Source organism: Balaenoptera musculus, chromosome 17 (assembly GCF_009873245.2).
Source record: "Balaenoptera musculus isolate JJ_BM4_2016_0621 chromosome 17, mBalMus1.pri.v3, whole genome shotgun sequence".
NCBI classification, from domain to species: domain Eukaryota; kingdom Metazoa; phylum Chordata; class Mammalia; order Artiodactyla; family Balaenopteridae; genus Balaenoptera; species Balaenoptera musculus.
This window is the reverse complement of record NC_045801.1, coordinates 36,513,355-36,532,511: the sequence shown is the minus strand read 5'-3', so window position 1 is coordinate 36,532,511 and position 19,157 is coordinate 36,513,355. Positions and strand designations below refer to the sequence as shown.

Below are 19,157 nucleotides of genomic sequence, written 5' to 3'. Positions count from 1 at the left end.
ACGATTTCAGATAGGACATATTTTCATATTAAGTATAAAACATACACAGGAATAGAAAAGGTGTCTGGAGTTGGGGACACATAACATAACCGTGGGATAAGAGTAAACGGAAATATCTCGCAGGGTAAAGTTGGATTAAGGACGCCCTCAGTTTTAAATGGTCACTACAGGCATACCTTGGAGATAGGTATTGTGGGTTTGGTTCCAGACCATGGCAATAAAGCAAATATCACAATAAAGTGAGTCACATGAATTTCTGGGTTTCCCAGTGCATATAAAAGTTATGTTTACACTATACTAAAGTGTGCAATAGCATTAGGTCTAAAAAAAATGTACATACAGTGATTAAAAAATACTTTATTGCTAAAAAAAAATGCTAACCATCATCTGACAACTCAGGGTTGCCACAAGCCTTCAATCTGCAAAAAATGTAATTAGCTGCAAAGTGCAATAAAATGAAGTATGCCTGTACTTTACAAGAAAATTGAGAAGATTTAGGGATTCTATAAAGAACCTGACGGTTGAAGAATTTAGCTGACTTTGAGAAAATTATGTGACAGTTTTCAAAAAGGGTGTCATTTAAAGAGCTCAGTATTCTCTAGGTCAATAAGAATGGGCCAAAAGTTGACTTCTTGATATATTCCACAGTTCTGACTGTCTACAAGCTATTTCAAGATCTGATACCACTATATTCCAATCTTACAGTACTTTTCACAGGCTTTATATTGGAGGATTTATTTATTTGCTCCAATATTTGAGTTCCTATTATATAACCCAACTCTGTTTCTAAGTACTGGGGACACAGTGGATCAAAGAGACGAACAACCTGCCCTCAAAAAGCTTACATTCTAGCTGGGGAGAGCAATAAATAAAATTATATGGTGATAAATGCTATGAGAAAAAATAAAGCAGAGTAAAGGGGAGTGAGAGTGATGAGGAGTGCGGGTGCGGGTGCGTGTGTGCACACGCAAGCGCCTGTGTACTGTTTTATACAGTATGATCAGAGAAGGCCTCTCTGATAAGTAACACCTGTAGAGACTCAAAGGCAGTGAAGAGGTGAGCCATGAAATTATCTGGGGGAAGAGTATCCCAGGCAGAGGAAACTGCAAGTTTAAAAGCCTATAAGTGGAAGTATATTTGGCATCCTCAACATTAAGGACAGGTGGTACAAGGGAAGGGTTCAGAGATGTAGCTCAGGAAAGACCAGAGGGGGACTTATGGGCCATGGTAGGGACTGTGGATTCCATCCCCCTGCCCCCGGTACAGTTAGAAGCATTGGGAGAATTCTGAACACAAGTTAGATCTAACTTATGTTTTAGAAATGTCATTATGTGGAATGGTGAGTGGAAGCTGAAAGCTGATGGATCACTTAAGAGGCTATTACTATAACCCAGGATAAAAGGGAGTAGCTTGGACTAGTGGAATAGCAGTAGAGATGGCGAGAAATGGTGGAATTATGGCTAAATACTGAAGGAAGCAGCAGAACTTGCTGACGGATCAGACGTAGGGTAACAAGGGAGAAGGGAGAGTCATCATCAGCAAAGGTTCTGGCACAGCAACAGCAAGAATGAAGAGGCTACTTAACAAGGGAAGGATGACTGAGAGGACAACAGGTTTTAGAGTGAAGAGTCTGGTTACAGAGAAGTTAAGCTTGGAATTCTTGTTAGACGTTCCAGTGCAGCTTAGGTAGAAGAGTTAGATGTACAAATTGAAGTTTAGAGGACAGTTCTAGCCTAAACATAAACTGAAGAGTGGTTTGTCTATATATTATTTAACAGAGGAGATTACCTAGGGAGTGAGTGTAGATAAAGAAGAGAAATCTGAGAACTGAGAGCCCTGGGAAACTCCAAAATTTAGAGGTTAGGAGAGGAAAATGAACCAGCAAAGAAAACTGAGAAGGAGTGGCCAGGAGATATGATGAGATGAGAAGTGGTTATCCAGAAAACAAGTACAGAAAATGTTTTAAGAAGGAGGGCATGCTCTACCATGTCAGGTGTACTGTTACAGTAAGGTGAAAATCAAGAATTGACCACTATATTTGGTAACATGGAGGTGAATGGTGACTCTGCTTTGGTGGAGTGGTAGAGAGGAAATTTTGGAATGGAAGGGACCAAAATCTGATTGGAGTGAGTTCAAGAGAGAACGGGAGGTAAGGAAGAGAACATTATCTTTGCACATATGCCTGATTACAGGCAAACCTCAGTTTATTGTGCTTCAAAGATACTGTGTTGGGACTTCCCTGGTGGCGCAGTAGTTAAGAATCCATCTGCCAATGCAGGGGACATGGATTCGAGCCCTGGTCCGGGAAGAGCCCACACGCCGTGGAGCAACTAAGCCTGCGCGCCAGAACTACTGAAGCCCGCGCGCCTAGAGCCCGTGCTCCGCAACAAGAGAAGCCACAGCAGTGGGAAGCCCCTGCACCACAACGAAGAATAGCCCCTGCTCGCTGCAATTAGACAAAGCCCGCGCGCAGCAACGAAGACCCAATGCAGCCAAAAATAAATTAATTAATTAATTTAAAAGAAAAAAAAGAAAAAAAGATACTGTGTTTTGTTTTTTAAACAAGTGAAAGGTTTGTGACAACCCTGCTTTAAGCAAGTCTATCAGCGCCATTTTCCCAACATCATTTGCTCACTTTGCGTCTCTGTGTCACATTTTGGTAATTCTTGGAATATTGCAAAGTTTTTCATTATTATTATATTTGTTATGGCAATCTGTGATCAGTGATCTTTCATGTTACTGTTGTCATTGTTTTGGGGTGCCATGAACTGCACCCATATATGACAGCTAACTTAATTGATAAATGTGTATGTGTTCTGACCACTCCACCAATGGGCTGTTCCCCCATCTCTCTCCCTTCTCCTCAGGCCTCCCTATTCCCTAAGACACAACAATATTAAAATTAGGCCAATTAATAACCCTACAATGGCCTCTTAAATGTTTAAGTGAAAAGAAGAATTGCACATCTCTCACTTTAAATCAAAAGGTAGAAATGATTAAGCTTAGTGAGGAAGGTACATTGAAAGCCAGGGCAGGCTGAAAGGCTAGGCCTTTTGTGCCATTTAGCCAAGCTGTGAACGCAAAGGAAAAAGTCTTGAAAGAAATTAAAAGTCCTACTCCAGTGAACACGTGAATGATAAGAAAGCAAAACAGCCTATTGCTGATATGGAGAAAGCTGTAGTAGTTTGGATAGAAGATCAAAACAGCCACAACATTCCCTCAAGCCAAAGCCTAATCCAGAACAAGGCCCTAACTGTCTTTAATTCTACAAAGGCTGAGAGAGGTGAGGACACTGCAGAAGAAAAGTTTGAAGCTAGCAGAGTTGGTTCATGAGCTTTAAGGAGAGAAGCCATCTCCGTAACGTAAAAGTACAAGGTGAAGCAGCAAGTGCTGATGTGGAAGCTGCAGCAAGTTATCCAGAAGATCTAGTTAAGATGCTTAACGAAGGTGGCTACACTAAATAATAGATTTTTAATACAGATGAAACACCTTATATTGGAAGAAGATGCTGTCCAGGACTCTCATAGCTAGAGAGGAGAAGTCAATGCCTGGCTTTGAAGCTTCAAAGGACAGGCTGACCCTCTTATCAGGGGCCAGTGCAGCTGGTGACTTGAAGTTGAAGCCAATGCTCATTTACCGTTCCAAAAATCCTAGGGCCCTTAGGAATTAGGCTAAATCTACTCTGCTTGTGCTCTATAAATGGAACAACAAATCCTGGATGACAGCACATCTATTTACAACATAGCTTACTGAATATTTTAAGCCCACTATTGAGACCTACTGCTCAGAAAAAAAAAGATTCCTTTCAAAATATTACTGGTTCATTGACAATGCACCCGGTGACCCAAGAGCTCTGATGGAGATGTAGGACAAGATTAATGTTTTCATGCCTGCAAACACAACACCCATTCTGCAGCCCACAGATCAAGAAGTCATTTCAAATTTCAAGTCTTATGATTTAATAAGTACATTCTGTAAGGCTATAGCTGCCACAGACAATGAGTCCTCTGATGAATCTGGACAAAGTAAACTGAAAACCTTCTGGAAAGGATACACCATTCTAGATGCCATTAAGTACATTCACAGATTCATGGGAAGTGGTCAAAATATCAACATTAACAGGAGTTGGAAAGAAGCTGATTCCAACTGTCATGGATGACTGAGGGGTTCAAGACTTCAGTGGAGAAGGTAACTACAGATGTGGTGGAAAGAGCAAGAGAACTAGAAGTGCAGCCTGAAGATGTGACTGAACTGCTGCAATCTCATGATAAAACTTTCATGAATGAGTAGCTGCTTCTGATGGATAAGCAAAGAAAGTGGTTTCTTGAGATAGAATCTACTCCTGTCGAAGACGCTATGAAGACTTGAAATGACAACAAAGGATGTAGAATATTACATAAATTTAGTTGATAAAGCAGTGGCAGGACTTGAGAGGACTGACTCCAATTTTGAAAGAAGTTCTACTGTGGGTAAAATGCTACCAAACTGCATTGCATGCGAAATCATTCATGAAAGGAAGAGCCAATTGATATGGCAAACTTCACTGTTGTCGTATTTTAAGAAATTCCCACAGCCACCCCAGCCTTCAGTAACCACCACCCTGATCAGTCAGCAGCCACCAACATCTGGTGTACTCTAGCCACCTCCACTGGGAGAAAGATTATGATTTGCTGAAGGCTCACATGATGATTAAAATTTTTTAGCAATAAAGTATTTTTAAATTAAGGTAGATGCTTAATATACAGCAGTGTAAACATAACTTTTATATGCAGTGGGAAACCCAAAAATTCATGTCTTGCTTTATTGTGATATTTGCTTTATTGCGGTGGTCTGGAACCGAACCTACAACATCTCCAAGGTATGCCTGTACTTCCCTAGGACAATTTCTTTAATGAGAACTGTGGGAATTTCTTTAACAAGAACACGCACATTTTAAAAAGCTTATTAACTTGTACTCCTAATGGTAGTCTATGCGGGCCTTTGTATGTTCCAGTTTTTGTTATAATTCCTATTTCTTTGAATAACATTAGGTTAAAGATATTTTCTACTCATTGGGCATCTGCATTTCTTCTTTTATGAACTGCAGTTCTCTTCTGTCCTTTTATTACTGACTTGTAACATTTTACACAAAATTAAAGATTAAAAGTCTAGAATTTCTAAGACATTACATTTCCATCGGAGGTTATAGGTACCCAGAACCATTCCACCCTCTTTCATCCATTCACCTTTCCTCAGCAGCTCATTTCTCTGATGTACTTCTGGGTGAATACTATTAGGGCTAGTAAGAGAGCAATGGGAATTCTGACTTGCATGTTACCTATAGCCTTACACTATTACTACTAGTAAGTACATTTTCTTCCTTTGCTGAAAGGACTTACCTACAGCTGTGTTTGTCCCACCAACATTTATATCATTTTCATCATCAAATTCAATCCTGACTCCTTTTCCATTGCCTGCTGAGACTCCACAACCTCCGCTTCGACAGAGAGAAATCGGAACAACACCATAGACATAAGCTAACATAATAGGAACACCAATACCTAAAGAGGAATTAAATTGGTCATTACAAACCAAAAAATAAATTACAGAAACACACATTTCAGAAAGTCTTTTCAAGAGAAGGTGTACAGGAGAAAAGTGTTAGGGTGCTGCAACTCTTGCCAAAAGCGGATTTACCCAACTATTAAAGGATGCAAGCAGATTCAAAGCTTCTAGCCTCAGGTGACACATATGAGGTTAAAAAAAAGATGTAAATCTTTTTTCTTTTTCAGTGCCAGGGCTCTAAACGGTATTTTGGTGGGGAGGAAGGGATATTAACCACTAATAATTTACCAACTATCCCTAAGGCTAGGCTCTTGAGTTTATATTACTTTTAACCAATACAGTTACAGAATGAGAGGCTTTCTGTAGGCTCAAACTGTCCCTAAATAAATAAAAAAAAGTAACTCTTCAACAATATAATGCTCTGTTTTTCAAAATTCTTCCACAAAACTTTAATTCTATAAAATTTGAGGTAATTAGAATTTTTAAGCATTTCTTACCTACAGTTACTGCAGCTACAACTGGAGATACGATTACAGACAATGTTACACCACCTGCTATGGCCAAATTCCGTTTGTGCTTTGAAACATCCTTGCCTTCATATCGATTGTGAATCTTGAATTAAAAAGAAAAATGGGGGTGATGGGTTAAATAAAAAAAATATTACATATTTAATTTAAATGAAACAGACCTACATTTGTTAGAAGTTTAAAGTGATTTACCTTATAATTTCATAGTTAAGTGTCCAAATTCAAGGTAAACATATTATTGTTCTTAAACCCTATTCTTACACATAATTTGCTCCTTATTAATAATCTGGTTACATAAGACAGTGATTTAATAGATTTTACTCTGTGTTTAAACAATCTTGAGTAAAAGTAGTCCTTATAATCTTATTCAAGAACAGTATAAATCATGTTTTGAGCAAAGAAGAAGGAATTAAGAACATTATTTTCAGCATAGTTATGAGTTGGATGTTTGATCAATAGGATTACTTCTAAGAAATGTATCATTGCACAGATTTCTAAATAAGCATCCCTAATTAGTAAATATTGGCTCCTAGGAGAGGTTTACACAGTCTTTAAAAAAAAAAGCAATATGTATAGCTGATTCACTTTGTTATAAAGCAGAAACTAACACACCATTGTAAAGCAATTATACTCCAATAAAGATGTTAAAAAAAATAAAAAATAAAAAAAAAACAAAAAAAAACCTGACCTTAAAAGGCAGTACTAATAAGCAAACATCACTAAATAGAATCAATTTTTTTCTCAGATCCCTTTTTATGAAGAACAATGTTATCAAATGACTCAGGATCCTGGGCTCTCATTTATAGCTCAAAGTAAGGGTACAGAGAGAAAAAAAGAACAAATAGTGTTGCTAGAGGACAGGAGTTAGATCTACTTGGCATCTTTGCAGAGTACAGGTGTTGTTAATAAACAGAACTTAATATCACCATGAAAGTTACTTGTGAGATATTATATGAACTTCAGGAAATAGCTCAGTATCTTTGTTCTTGTGATTTTCAAGGGTTAAAGCTAATAAAGTACATTTCCCCCTGTTTCAAGACAGATTCAAAACAGCCTCAAAAGTGTACAGGTAGTCTCTAAAGTAAAATACTTGACTTAAAAACAATATTACAGATGAGGCAATAATAAAGTAATCTATCATTATTATGTGGTTATTTTGAAGGCTGTAAAGTACAATGAATCTTATGGGATGTATTAAACAGTGAAAAAGCTGGGATGGGGAGGTGGGCAAAACATGCATGGGACAAGGAACATTTCTATTTCCTAGTCAGAACTCTGTTTCCCAGAACTGACTATATGTTCCAGGGAATAGGTCTCTACACTTCCTAAATAGTCCATACAGGCAGAGATGGCAGACCTTCCCAAAGTACCTTTCATTATCCTTCAGTACTCTAGCTAATACCTGTTCCTCGCCACCCCCATTCCTACAAAACTCAGCACTGAAGCAGAAAAAAGCCAAAGCTACAAACTGATGGAGCAGACTGCAAAGGCAGGCTGCCAGGAGAGTCTTCCAGAAAATTCTGCATCCTCAAGCACCAATGTTCAATTACAGTGATCATATCATCCCACTACTTCTGGTTCAACTTAATTTTTTCTGTTTTACTATTTTGTGCCACATTTTCTATTTGTTATTGTAAAGAAAGGCTCAGCTTTTAGGTACGTTATCAATTTAATAGGTTTTCCTGGGCTGGTTTATAACCCTACACACCCCAGAGAACACTGTTTCAATGGAAAACTAATTCATCAACTTGCAACCATTTGAGTACAGGTTTGAAAAAAGGAGACTTGTTACTGCACCTAAGACTGAACAATGAGGTAAATAATCTCTCCTCTATAAATTATTTGTAGGTGTATGCAGTACAACAGTCTTTCTTTCCCTTCTACTTCTAAGTATCTGAATAGTTTTGTTTTCGGCAAAACCCTGCTTTGGACAACTTATGAAAAATTATTATAATCAGTATTATGTTTGGGACTTTAAACAATTACCTTCTGAAATAAACATTTGGCCCATAAATATCTGTTTGTCCTCAGTCTCAAGCTAATTAAAAAAAACAGTATGTACTGTTATTTCTGATTATAAAATTAATATGTGTTGAACATAAAAAAACATGGCTGTCGTATGAAAGAGGATCAGCCTTGTCTTGAGTCCTGAAAGTCAGAACTAGAATTAAATGAAACAATTAAAAGGGAAATGGATTCTGACTCAACATAAGAATCTTCTAACACTTATAGCTCCCTGGCAACAGAATGGGCTGCCTCATGAGTTGGTGGTTTCCCCATCACTGAAGTGCCCAAATGGATAGCTTGAAATTTATCAGGGATCTTATATAAAGAATTTGTGCATCTGGGTTTAAATCCCAGCTCTGCTTCCTCCTGTGTAACTAAAGATAAATTACATAAATTTTCCTAAACTTCAATATTCTAACATATAAATTGCTGTGAGGTTAAAATGAGTCGAAGTATATAAAATATCTACCACACAGTTAGAACTCAACAAATGTTAGTTCCCCTTTTTAAAATTCCTATACTTTGTTCTGCTTGGGTACAGGGTTGGGATTAGATAATTTCTGAGGTTACTTCTCAATTCTGATATTCTACTAATTTAGGCAGCAGCAGACTTCTTAGCCACTTTGTAAATTATCCCTTTAATCTTTCAAAAAATAATTATTTGCTTAGCCAATGAAGTATAATCCATCACTCAGGCCAGTGGCAAGTATTGGGTGTTCGGACTTTCACAAAATTGTTGTAATCTACAAAATAGTTTATTTACTAATAGCAGTAACCTGAAGAAAAAAAAACTTTGAATTGAAGTTGGAAATAATTCAGGAACTGGCTAATTATTCTTTGCCTGAGGGCATATGTTATTTCTCTATTAACCTTATAGACCTGACTTCACAAGGACATACCCATGAGAAAAAATGTCAGGTGTGGATTCTTTAATATTTTATATGTAAAGTTTATAATGCAAATTACTGAAGTTTTCAGATTCAGATAATTTTAAAGCAAGTCTACTTTTTATGCATACATATAAGCTTGCCAAACACTGAAAATTTATTACCTTATGAAAAAACAGTAACTGTTTTACACTTAAGATACTAAAAATGACCTTTGTCTTTCAAAACAAATAAACAAATAAAAGACAAAACAAACACAAAGCAAAACCATCAATCCTAAATCTAAAGATTTAAAATAAGATAATAAATTAACAAGGAATCAAGCATTTTACCTTACGGCCCACATATACAGGAATGCCAATAATCATGGCAGGGATAGCAATGCCAGCTATTAAAGCAATTCCTACGGGAGCACCAACAAGTGTTCCCAGCTGCCACAATATTTTCTTCTTTCGGCTCCAGGGTTTCTTCCCCCAAAAAGTACATCCTGATGGACTAAAGGAAAAAATTACAATGTAAAGTAACTGTTGCAAAACATCACAGTACCAATTTACTGCAATACATTCAGCAATGACTATAAAAGAATTCTCCAATTTAGGAATGAGGGTTTTTTCCCCTTTCTTTGAATTCTGAGTTTACTAAAAGCTAAAAAATCAAGGTAAGAACCACCATAAATTACATTAAAAGGATACTGATAACTGGGATTCAGGTTAAACATTTATCCTTAGTCCTCCATTAGCCTCAACACCTTAGGTTAGTTTTTGAAGAGTAAATTCATGCAAAATATGCTTACTTTATCCCTGTTTTAGGCACATAATTATCTGATTATATCATAAACTCACTGTGGTCTAAATGAGGAAATTTATATATGAGAAAATTAAATGGAAATATTTATGACCTACCATAATTACATGGGGTATTAAATGCTAACTTTCTATTTTAACAAAAAACAAAGCCGGGAATTCCCTGTCAGTCCAGTGGTTAGGACTTGGCGCTTTCACTGTCGGGCCCAGGTTCAATTCCTGGTCGGGGAAACTAATATTCCACAAGCTGCATGGTGCAGCCAAAAAACAGACAAACAAAACAAAGCCAAACAAAAAAAGAAGAAATTTCTGTTTCCTATTTTTGACTAGTTATTAATCTCAAATGACTGGCACAATAATTGGGTCCCTGTTAAATTTATGTAGCTAGAATAAAATAGATCTCTTCAAGTATCATATAAATTCCAAGCTTAAAAATACTAAGGATAATGCTTTTTTCAAAAAAAAGTCTTTTTGTCTTACAACATAAAATTATATTTAGATATAAATAGCCCCTTCTATAAGCTTACCTTAGATAATGTAAATCCGAGATTTCTTTCATACACAACCAACAAAACTCACAACCACAGACAGCACATGTCATGTGATTACAGCTCCCATCATTCATCTTTATTATATAAGCAGCACACCGTGGACATGGTTTTATATCATCAGCTATTAGGAAAATAGACATGTTTAGTATACAAGACTGGTCTAAAAATAACAATTTCTAGTAGATAATCAATTATAGCACTGCCAAAATATCTTAACATGTATAGTTTGTTAACCGATAGCTTTAGCCTGCTAATTTTAGCATATAAAGCACTTTTTTTTTCCCTTCCAAGGAAAGGAACATATTTTACATTAAATTTTCAAACTGTAAACATTTTTCCAACAGTAGCAGAACAATGAGAATAAAGAATAACAAAATAATAAAAAGAGAAATGAGAACCAAGGGCAGCTCTAGGCAAACCAGGAACTATATAAAGTTTGTCTTTGTCCCTACCCCACAGCTATCTTCAATGAGCAGCACTTCAAGTTCCAGGACTTTTCTAACCATCACCACTTAAATAAAATGTAGATATTCTGTATACTATTCCTTTAGTGAATGAATACTAACAGGAAGTGACAATTCGAGAGTAACCTGAAGCACTACATAAAAAAAGCACTATGAGTTTACATCTCTCTTCTAGGTAACATCAACTATAGGCACTGTAAAAATAATACAGGTATCTGTAGAAAAGCAGCCTTTTTCTCGTATTTTAATTCATACAATAGACAGATGGGCCTTGCAAAGAATCAGAACTCAGATAAAAGGGAGGAGGCAAGAGGTTAAGTAAGGGTTGTATGGTTATAAACACTTAATGGAAAATAGTTTCAGAATTAAAGCAACCATTTGTTGGTTATGCTCATGACCGTTTTTAATTAGTTAACTTTGTCCATTTTATTCATTTATTCAAATGCTGTGGTATGCTTCGTGTATAGTAATATGGTTACAATGCACAAAGATGCCAAGTTACAATCAAGTGGTACATAACTTCAGGAACCGCTAACACAGAATAAGAGTTATCTCAAATTATGCAACTATTTTGAACTTTGGCATCTATCTAAATAGCAACCAGTAATTATTTACTGTTACTAGTAATCAGCTGTATTTTCGAACTACATATAAGACAGTTAAGAAAAGATATGTATAGTGCAAGCCACTGAATTCAAGTATTTGTTCCAATTTCTTACATGATAAGCATTAAGCTATATTCTATTTTCCTTTCTACAAGTTTTATGGTCAAATTTTACCTGTGCTTTATCAGTGAATTCAGGTTTCCTTAGTGCTTCATTTAGGGCCAAAGCTGTTTTTTAACTTAAGAACTGGTCGATGCTCACAATTACTGTTTTAACGATTCAAACAATTTTGAGCAAACTGACAATTCTATGCAGCCAGACCAAAACACATAATTACTAGAATATAAAAATTTAAAAATCCATAAGTCATGATTTAAATGATCCAAAGAACACAAAGTCTGCATGAAAATGTTTTTAACACTGGGCATGAATGAAAAAAAGTTGGCTTTTATAGCTAATATAATAGCTAGTACATTAAATTAAAGAAATGCTAATACTAACTGCTTAAGTGGCATATTAATTGATAAACTTCCTCATTTCAGAGTATTCTCAAATAGTAAATATCCCAATTAGAGGTGAGAGTAAAAAGACTCAGGCTTTGGCTCTGACATATGCAATCTTCAGAACAAACTGACAGGTGATATTCCCATTCATTTTCATGGTTCTAAAAACACAAAAAAGCCTTTTAATATGCTAAGATTACATGTTAGAGAATTAACACCATAAGCAATCTAATGGTATGTGTCTCTTTATATATTTGTACTTGCATGCTTTCACTCTCTGTATACTTGTTTGTCTACAAAAAGCTGTTTTGTCTGCTTTGTCTCGTTTCTGGAACAACAAACTGGAAAAAAAAATTTTTACTGTGCACATTAGATAATGTGTTTCTCTCAAAATTGTCTCAAAATGCAAAAATCCTAAATAAAATTGTTTTAATGATTAGATGGTCAAATGATGCCCCACTCCCCAAGCAACAATTAATCCACAGCTCCTCTATACAAAAAAAAAAAAAAAAAAAAGGTTTTCCATTTCTATTTAAAGTGTTTGGCAAAGCTTTTGTCTTTTTAAATTACTATATTTCTATTTGTTGTTAAATTATGTGCCATTGTCATATTAAGAAAAAAACACTGGGTTACCAAATATTATGTTCTCAAAACTTGTTTTGAAACTCCCCTGCCCCTGCCACATTGCCTATAAAGACTTACAACAAAATGTTAACAGTGATTATCTTTAGGGGTGGTAGTAATAGGGGATAGAGGTAGGTGGGGAGCTGAGCCAATTAAATATATTTTCATAAAGACAAAAATGAAAAATATGTGTTTCATTTAAAATGCAGTAACTCAAAGTGTGTAAACTCCCTGGTAGCTATAAGAGTCTCATGTAGATGCAATACTGTCAGAGTTTAAAGACAAATATAATCATAATAGAAATTATTTAATGTACCATATAATTAAGCATACTTATTTAACTTCAGGTAACTGATTAGAAAGAAACAGCCAACCAATTATTATTATTATACCAAGCAATTATTATTAAAAGTGCAGACTATTTTTTAATGTATCATGATAATGAGAGACCAAAAAATACCACGATATCTAGAACAACAGGAATTAATAAAACTATTTCAGATGGTAGTTCCCTTTCCTCTTGTCTTTCCACAAGTCAGTGAAAAGCCAAGTTCAAGGTTTTAATTTTTTTATAGATTACATCAAGGAAACTACCACTGAACTTTTGTTCTGAGAGCTTTGATTTTTGGAACACTGTAGGTGAAAATGCATGTACCTTATATTTTCAGAACAATGAGATAAGATTTTTAAATCAACATGGAAAAATTCCAAATGAAGTTTATTTTTTAAAATAATCACCTTGGGAGGGAGGCTATTCCAACAATGCTACTATTTAACTCAAATCATTTGGAAGTTTTTCTTTCATAATTACTTTCAAAGCTACTTTATATATATATAAAGTCACACTCATGATCATATAAGCACATCTTACTTTGGATCCACACCAAACCAGTGATTCAACTTGGTATGTTACTCTAGGTGTTAAACTTTGCTGCAAAGGAACTTTTGGTTATCCCCAGAAATCAAACTCACATTAAAGGGATAATTTTAAGTGAATGTATAAGGGTTATGACCAGTAAGGCATTCCAGGATAGCACTGCTAAATAAACATAAAATCTCCCACGAAGATTATGAGGAAGACCAACATTCATTGGGATGACTAAATCATGATGTTTACTTTAAAATTAATAACAAAAGTCATCTCTTAGTCATTTCTTTTCTTTTTCTTTTTTTCTTTAATGATGGCTCAGATATATGCAAATCTCTAGCAGGGGACTGTGGTTTCTCTAAGTTTCCCTATCTCATATATCCAGAGCACTTACTATGAGCCAGGAAATGTTTCAACCTTATGGACTTAAGTATTATTAGTATCTTTATCTTATAGATGAGGCAAGTAACTTGCTCAGGGTCACACAGAGAATAAGTGAAGAAGCTGGAATTCGAATCCAGACGATGATGCCAGAGTCCATTCTCCTACTCTATATGTCTGTGTGTCCTGTAAGCGATAAATATCCATCCCCACTTAGAGAAGAGGGATATCATTTCCAAGGGGACCACTTAATAGCTATAGCTGACTCTACAGAGGACAGTTTAGGTATACTCAGGTCCTCTCTGAATTGCTTCTGAACCAATACCTACAGATTATTATTAATACCTTTGGAGTTCTACCCCAAATCTTTAGGAAAGGAAATAAAACAAGTCAATCAGTGAACAAGCAAGAAAATCCATGTCCATTGTATAAAATATTAAGTGTTGAATTTAAAGTTTATTTAATTTTAAATTCAACTTTAAATATTAAGACTTTTCTTTTCTAGTAGCATAAAGTACATGACTATTTTAATACACTGCTGGTAGGAATGTAAATTATTTTCTTGATAAATTTCTGTATTTTCCAAGTTTTTTCCTTTTATAATCAATGAAAAAAGTTAATATTTTTCTAAAAATGACTGAAGTTCCAATAAACAGTGAAAATTCTATGAATGTGAAATATTAGTTTTTTTGAATTTTTATTCAAAGAACATTAAGATGGTCAGACTTTTTAAAAATTTTTTAAGATTTATGAGATGTATATGTTTGCTCATGTATAGATCTCCAAGTAATTTTTAAATTCCTAGCCAAAGACACAAAGTTCTTAGTGTACTCCTCACTAAGGTATGATTCTGAATCCCTGATCCTGGAATTGGTAATATCTGTAAATAAAAATTGTAGTTCACAAAACATGTAATTGAAAAGGATTCCAAAAATAAATACTGTTTTAAATTTGTAACTGGGTGATAGTTATACAATGAGAAATAATCTCTAAGGGTAATATATTCAAAATTATATTTTTTTAAAAATAGTTGCTAAGCTTTGCATAAAACACCTTTATAAACATCAGTTTCAGACCATCTTCAGCTATCAGTTATATAAATCATCACTGATACTTCCTTTCTTCCTTTTTTTTTGGACAATAAAATCTTTCCAACTCAATACCACTTTCTTCTACAGAAAGAATGAGTGCTTCTGGGACAGAAATGCTAACACGTAAAACACTTTTGAAAACTGAAAGGACACAGGGACTGAATATTGCATTTTTAAATTAAAATAACTGGTGTTCTATGTGTCAAATATTTACTAGAAGAAGTTGGATGTAAATACCTGCTGCTCCAGACTCTTGACTATAACTAATGGACGAAGAACGTATAGTTCTCAGACGTAAACTCTGGGCTCTCTCCTGTCGAGCAGCATCACAGGTCTGATTGGGGTGCCAAATCTGTTTACAGTGGTAGCAAAACTCTGTTCCACAGCCTTCTCGCCCACAAGTTAATTTTGGACAGCTAGCACATCCAAATGCTATCACAGCATACCTTTAAAGAACAAGAAAAAAGATTTAAAATGTGATGTAAAGTAAGAGATACTCATTAAGTAAAAATACTATCCAATTGAAATGCTATTCCTGAAAAAGTTTTCTATTTATGCATGAGCTAACAGTCATAAACCCTAAAACTATCTATCTCATCAATATAAAAATGGGGAAAAAATAAACAGTTCACAAATGAAGACATATAAATGCCTAAAAAAATTATTAAAGTTTAATTTTCAACTTTTAACTTTCAACTTTTAACTAGGACACCAAACTGTATATATAGCCTAGTCCTAAAATTCTATTAAGTTAGTATTATATGCACATAGAAAAGACTAAAAAGAAATATACCAAAAGTCTTAACAGTAGTTTCCCTGGTATTAGGGTTTTTTCTTCTTTATATACTTACACATTTCTAATTTTTACAACTACTTGTTAATGCTAAAATCAGAAAGATAAAAAAATTACCTATTTAAAATTATAATGACTATGGATCAGCTATACCTATCAGTTAATGGCAAATGAGGCCAATTCATACATTTTGTGAATATCTTGTATTTATGCATAAATTCTCATATTTTTGTTTTTAAGATGCATGGCAGAAGTTGTCTTTGGTGCCAATCTCCTAATAAAAGGTACACAAACTTTAATTTCTCCATCAGGAAATTTGTTATTTTGCTTCAGATAAAAGACTGAGAACAGCAGATTTGTGACTAATATCTATTTTCTGAGTTAATATTTTTGGCACTTTAAGAATTTCTGACTTAAAATAAATTCTGGGCACTCTTAGACATTTATCCCAGAGAAATGAAAACTTATGTTCACACAAAAGCCTGTATACAAATGTTTACAGCAGCTTTATTTGTAATAGCCCCCAAACTGGAAACAGCCCAGATGTCCTTCTTCAACAGGTAAATGGTTAAACAAATTATGATGCATATATACCATGGGATACTACTCAACAACAAAAAGGAACTACTGATACACTTAAGAACTTGGATGAATCTCTGGGGTATTATGCTGAGTGAAAAAAGTCAGTCTCAAAAAGTTACATACTTTATGATTCTATTTATGTAACATTTTCGAAATGACAAATTTTAGAAATGGAAAACAGATCAGTGGTGGCCAGCAGTTAGGAATGGGGTGGGGTCAAGGAGCAGGCAGGAGCGAGGTGGATGTATTTAAAAAGAGCAATATGAGGGATATTTGTTGTGACGGAATTGTTCAGTACCTTGACTATGGTGGTGGATATGGATACACAAACCTACAGGTGATAAAATGGTATATAACTAAATACACACACAAAAATAAGTACAAGTAAAACTGGGGAAGTCTGAATAAGATAGGCAGATTGTATCAATATCGATATCCTAGTTGTGATATTGCTTTATAGCCTTGCAAAATGGTACCACTGAGGAAAACTGTTTGAAGGATATACAGAATATCTCTGTATTATTTCTTACAACTACACATAAATCTACAATCATCTCAATAAAACTTTCAATTAAAAAAGTCTAGTGTTTGAAAGAGAAACAAACAAGTCATCTATGCATAAGAGGCTTTTGTAAATATCAAACATTTTGCCTAGAAATTTAGGGGAGTTTTTCAGGGCTCCTCTTCTTACTGGAATAAAATTTAAATAATAGTTGTAACAGAGATTTTTATTGAATTTCAAGATAATCTATTAAATTATGCAAAATGTTAGGAGTAAGGAAGTTTCTCCAATTTTGTACCTCTTGCTTCCTTAGTTTCTCACCCTTTAAACTTAAACTTTACATATGAAATTCCAATTTATTTTTGATAGGCCATTTTCCAATTACCATTGTCTATCATAAATATGTTCAAACACGACTGAATTAAAGGCAATTTAAATCAACACAGGGTAATCTAGGAAAGTTCCATTTCCCTGACGGCTAATTAATTGCAGTCTCAATAAAAAGAAAACAATTTTTGAAAGACTCTTTATTTTCTCCCGAGTTATAATCTAAAGCAGTCTTTATAATAGTAGTAATTTCAGTGAAAAGGAAATGGCATTCTCTTCTAAACCTCTTCTCTATCCTACTTCTTCTTGAAAAAAGGAGGGAAGGCAAGAGACAGAACGGGGAAACCCGTGTGTGTGTAGGGGACTATGTTAAGACCAACTATTTTTTTAAGCCAGTCACAATTTATAAAAGCAGAAGAAAAGTTTAGACTACCAAACTCCACTTCTACCACTTATTACCTGTATAATTTTATGTAAGTTACGCAATCTCCCTACAACTAAGTTTTCCCAAACATAAAAGAGGGATTCACTAAAGTTTGGCTTAGCCTCAGTATTCAGCCCAAAACAGCTTCAGCTTTGGCCTTGACCTTTAGAAGGCCAAATAAGCAAATGACTGCTTCAATGACATTTCTAGTACCTCTGCATTTATGCTTGATTAATGACCATTATCATTTCTCCATCTATGTAAATAATGTATGTCATTTAAACTGAATATTAATATCTGAATATTCATTTTAAAATAAACACCGATAGCCTTTCTAGACATAACAAAGTAAAAATCTTACTGCTTTATATGGTGAAATCTTACTGGACAACTGAAGTATAAATGTACACCGTGCTGCAAGAATAAAATGCAGTAATTCTTAGTGATGATTGTGAAAGCCAAATTTAGACACAAGCTTAAGAACTTTCAAATAATTAAATAGGGAAACAGATTTACAGTAAATATGAACATCGAGATTGCTTTAACTAGATAAATCTAGGAAGAAAATATCCTTTCTGAGAAAACAAATATTTATAAAAATATATGAGGTAGATTAGCAGAAATTGGGCTATATCGCAATTCTAACCTTTGTAGAGGCTGTTCAGTGTACTAGCATATCACTAAGCAAAACTTTTAAGAACTGACTTAATTTCTAGTTAGTGATTTAGGCTATCTAGAGATAGCCTTTCAAGAAAAAGCCCTTTTAGGGAATTCTTCACATCTTGACAAGAAGAATTAAAAGCAGAATGTCAATTTTGCCATTTCAAAATTTCACAAGTTCCAAAATCTGGCAAAATACCCATAAAAACATGAAGGGTTATGGCGAAATAACTGAGGACTCATATTTTCTTCTCAATAATCAAATTTCCAAAGAGCTTTATAAACTGCTTTAAGATGAAAATTACTTAAAGCTTTGAGTCTAGAGACTTAAGCTTGTTGAAAATGACTGCTTATAGATATCTATTTAGAATTTTAAAAATATGCAGTGTAATTACCGTGTGTGTGTGTGTGTGTGTGTGTGTGTGTGTGTGTGTGTGTGTGTGTAGGGAGGGAGGGAGGGAGAGAAAGAGGAGAGAGAAAGAGAGAGGAGAGAGAGGTGGGGGAAAGGAAAAGAGAGAATTAGTTTACAGCACATCATATGTACTCAAATGTTAGAGATAAAGTACATCAAACTTGTTTTATGCTACTCTGCAGTATTTTTTTAAATAGAAAAGCTAGATGTCCTACCCCAGAGCTAAACATTTAAGTCCCATTCAATCTAAGCAAATTCCAAAGAAAAACAGGATTATCTTTAACAATACTAACCAAATATTTTCATGACTGTGAATTTTGATAACTATAAAAGTTAGGGTATTTTGTCTAGAACTTTTTTCTTATTCTAACAATTATTGAGAGTTTACTATGTAAGTGTTCCGTTTTCACACACATTCAATCCTAGTAACTGTGTTAAGCACATTCTATTATATAATATATCGAGCAATTAAATGTACCTAGCATTCACATATTTTGATAACAGAATGTCAGGACTCTTGAAGATGATTTTCATTGTGTGGGAACCAAACTTATTTTCCACTGGAGAACAGCTCTCAAATTATAATGGAAGCAAATGGTAAA

General features: G+C 34.6%; 1 protein-coding gene across 1 annotated transcript in view; it reads right to left on the bottom strand.

Annotated features, from left to right (window-relative positions):
* RNF19A (ring finger protein 19A, RBR E3 ubiquitin protein ligase) overlaps positions 1–19,157 on the bottom strand; it is a 57,491-nt gene that overhangs the window by 4,775 nt on the left and 33,559 nt on the right. Inside the window, exons 3-7 of the mRNA XM_036830575.1 lie at positions 15,093–15,301; positions 10,296–10,440; positions 9,298–9,460; positions 6,042–6,156; positions 5,379–5,540 (exon numbers count right to left, since the gene is read on the bottom strand). Coding sequence (XP_036686470.1) covers positions 5,379–5,540; positions 6,042–6,156; positions 9,298–9,460; positions 10,296–10,440; positions 15,093–15,301 — 794 coding nt within the window. The remainder of the gene's footprint in view (positions 1–5,378; positions 5,541–6,041; positions 6,157–9,297; positions 9,461–10,295; positions 10,441–15,092; positions 15,302–19,157) is intronic.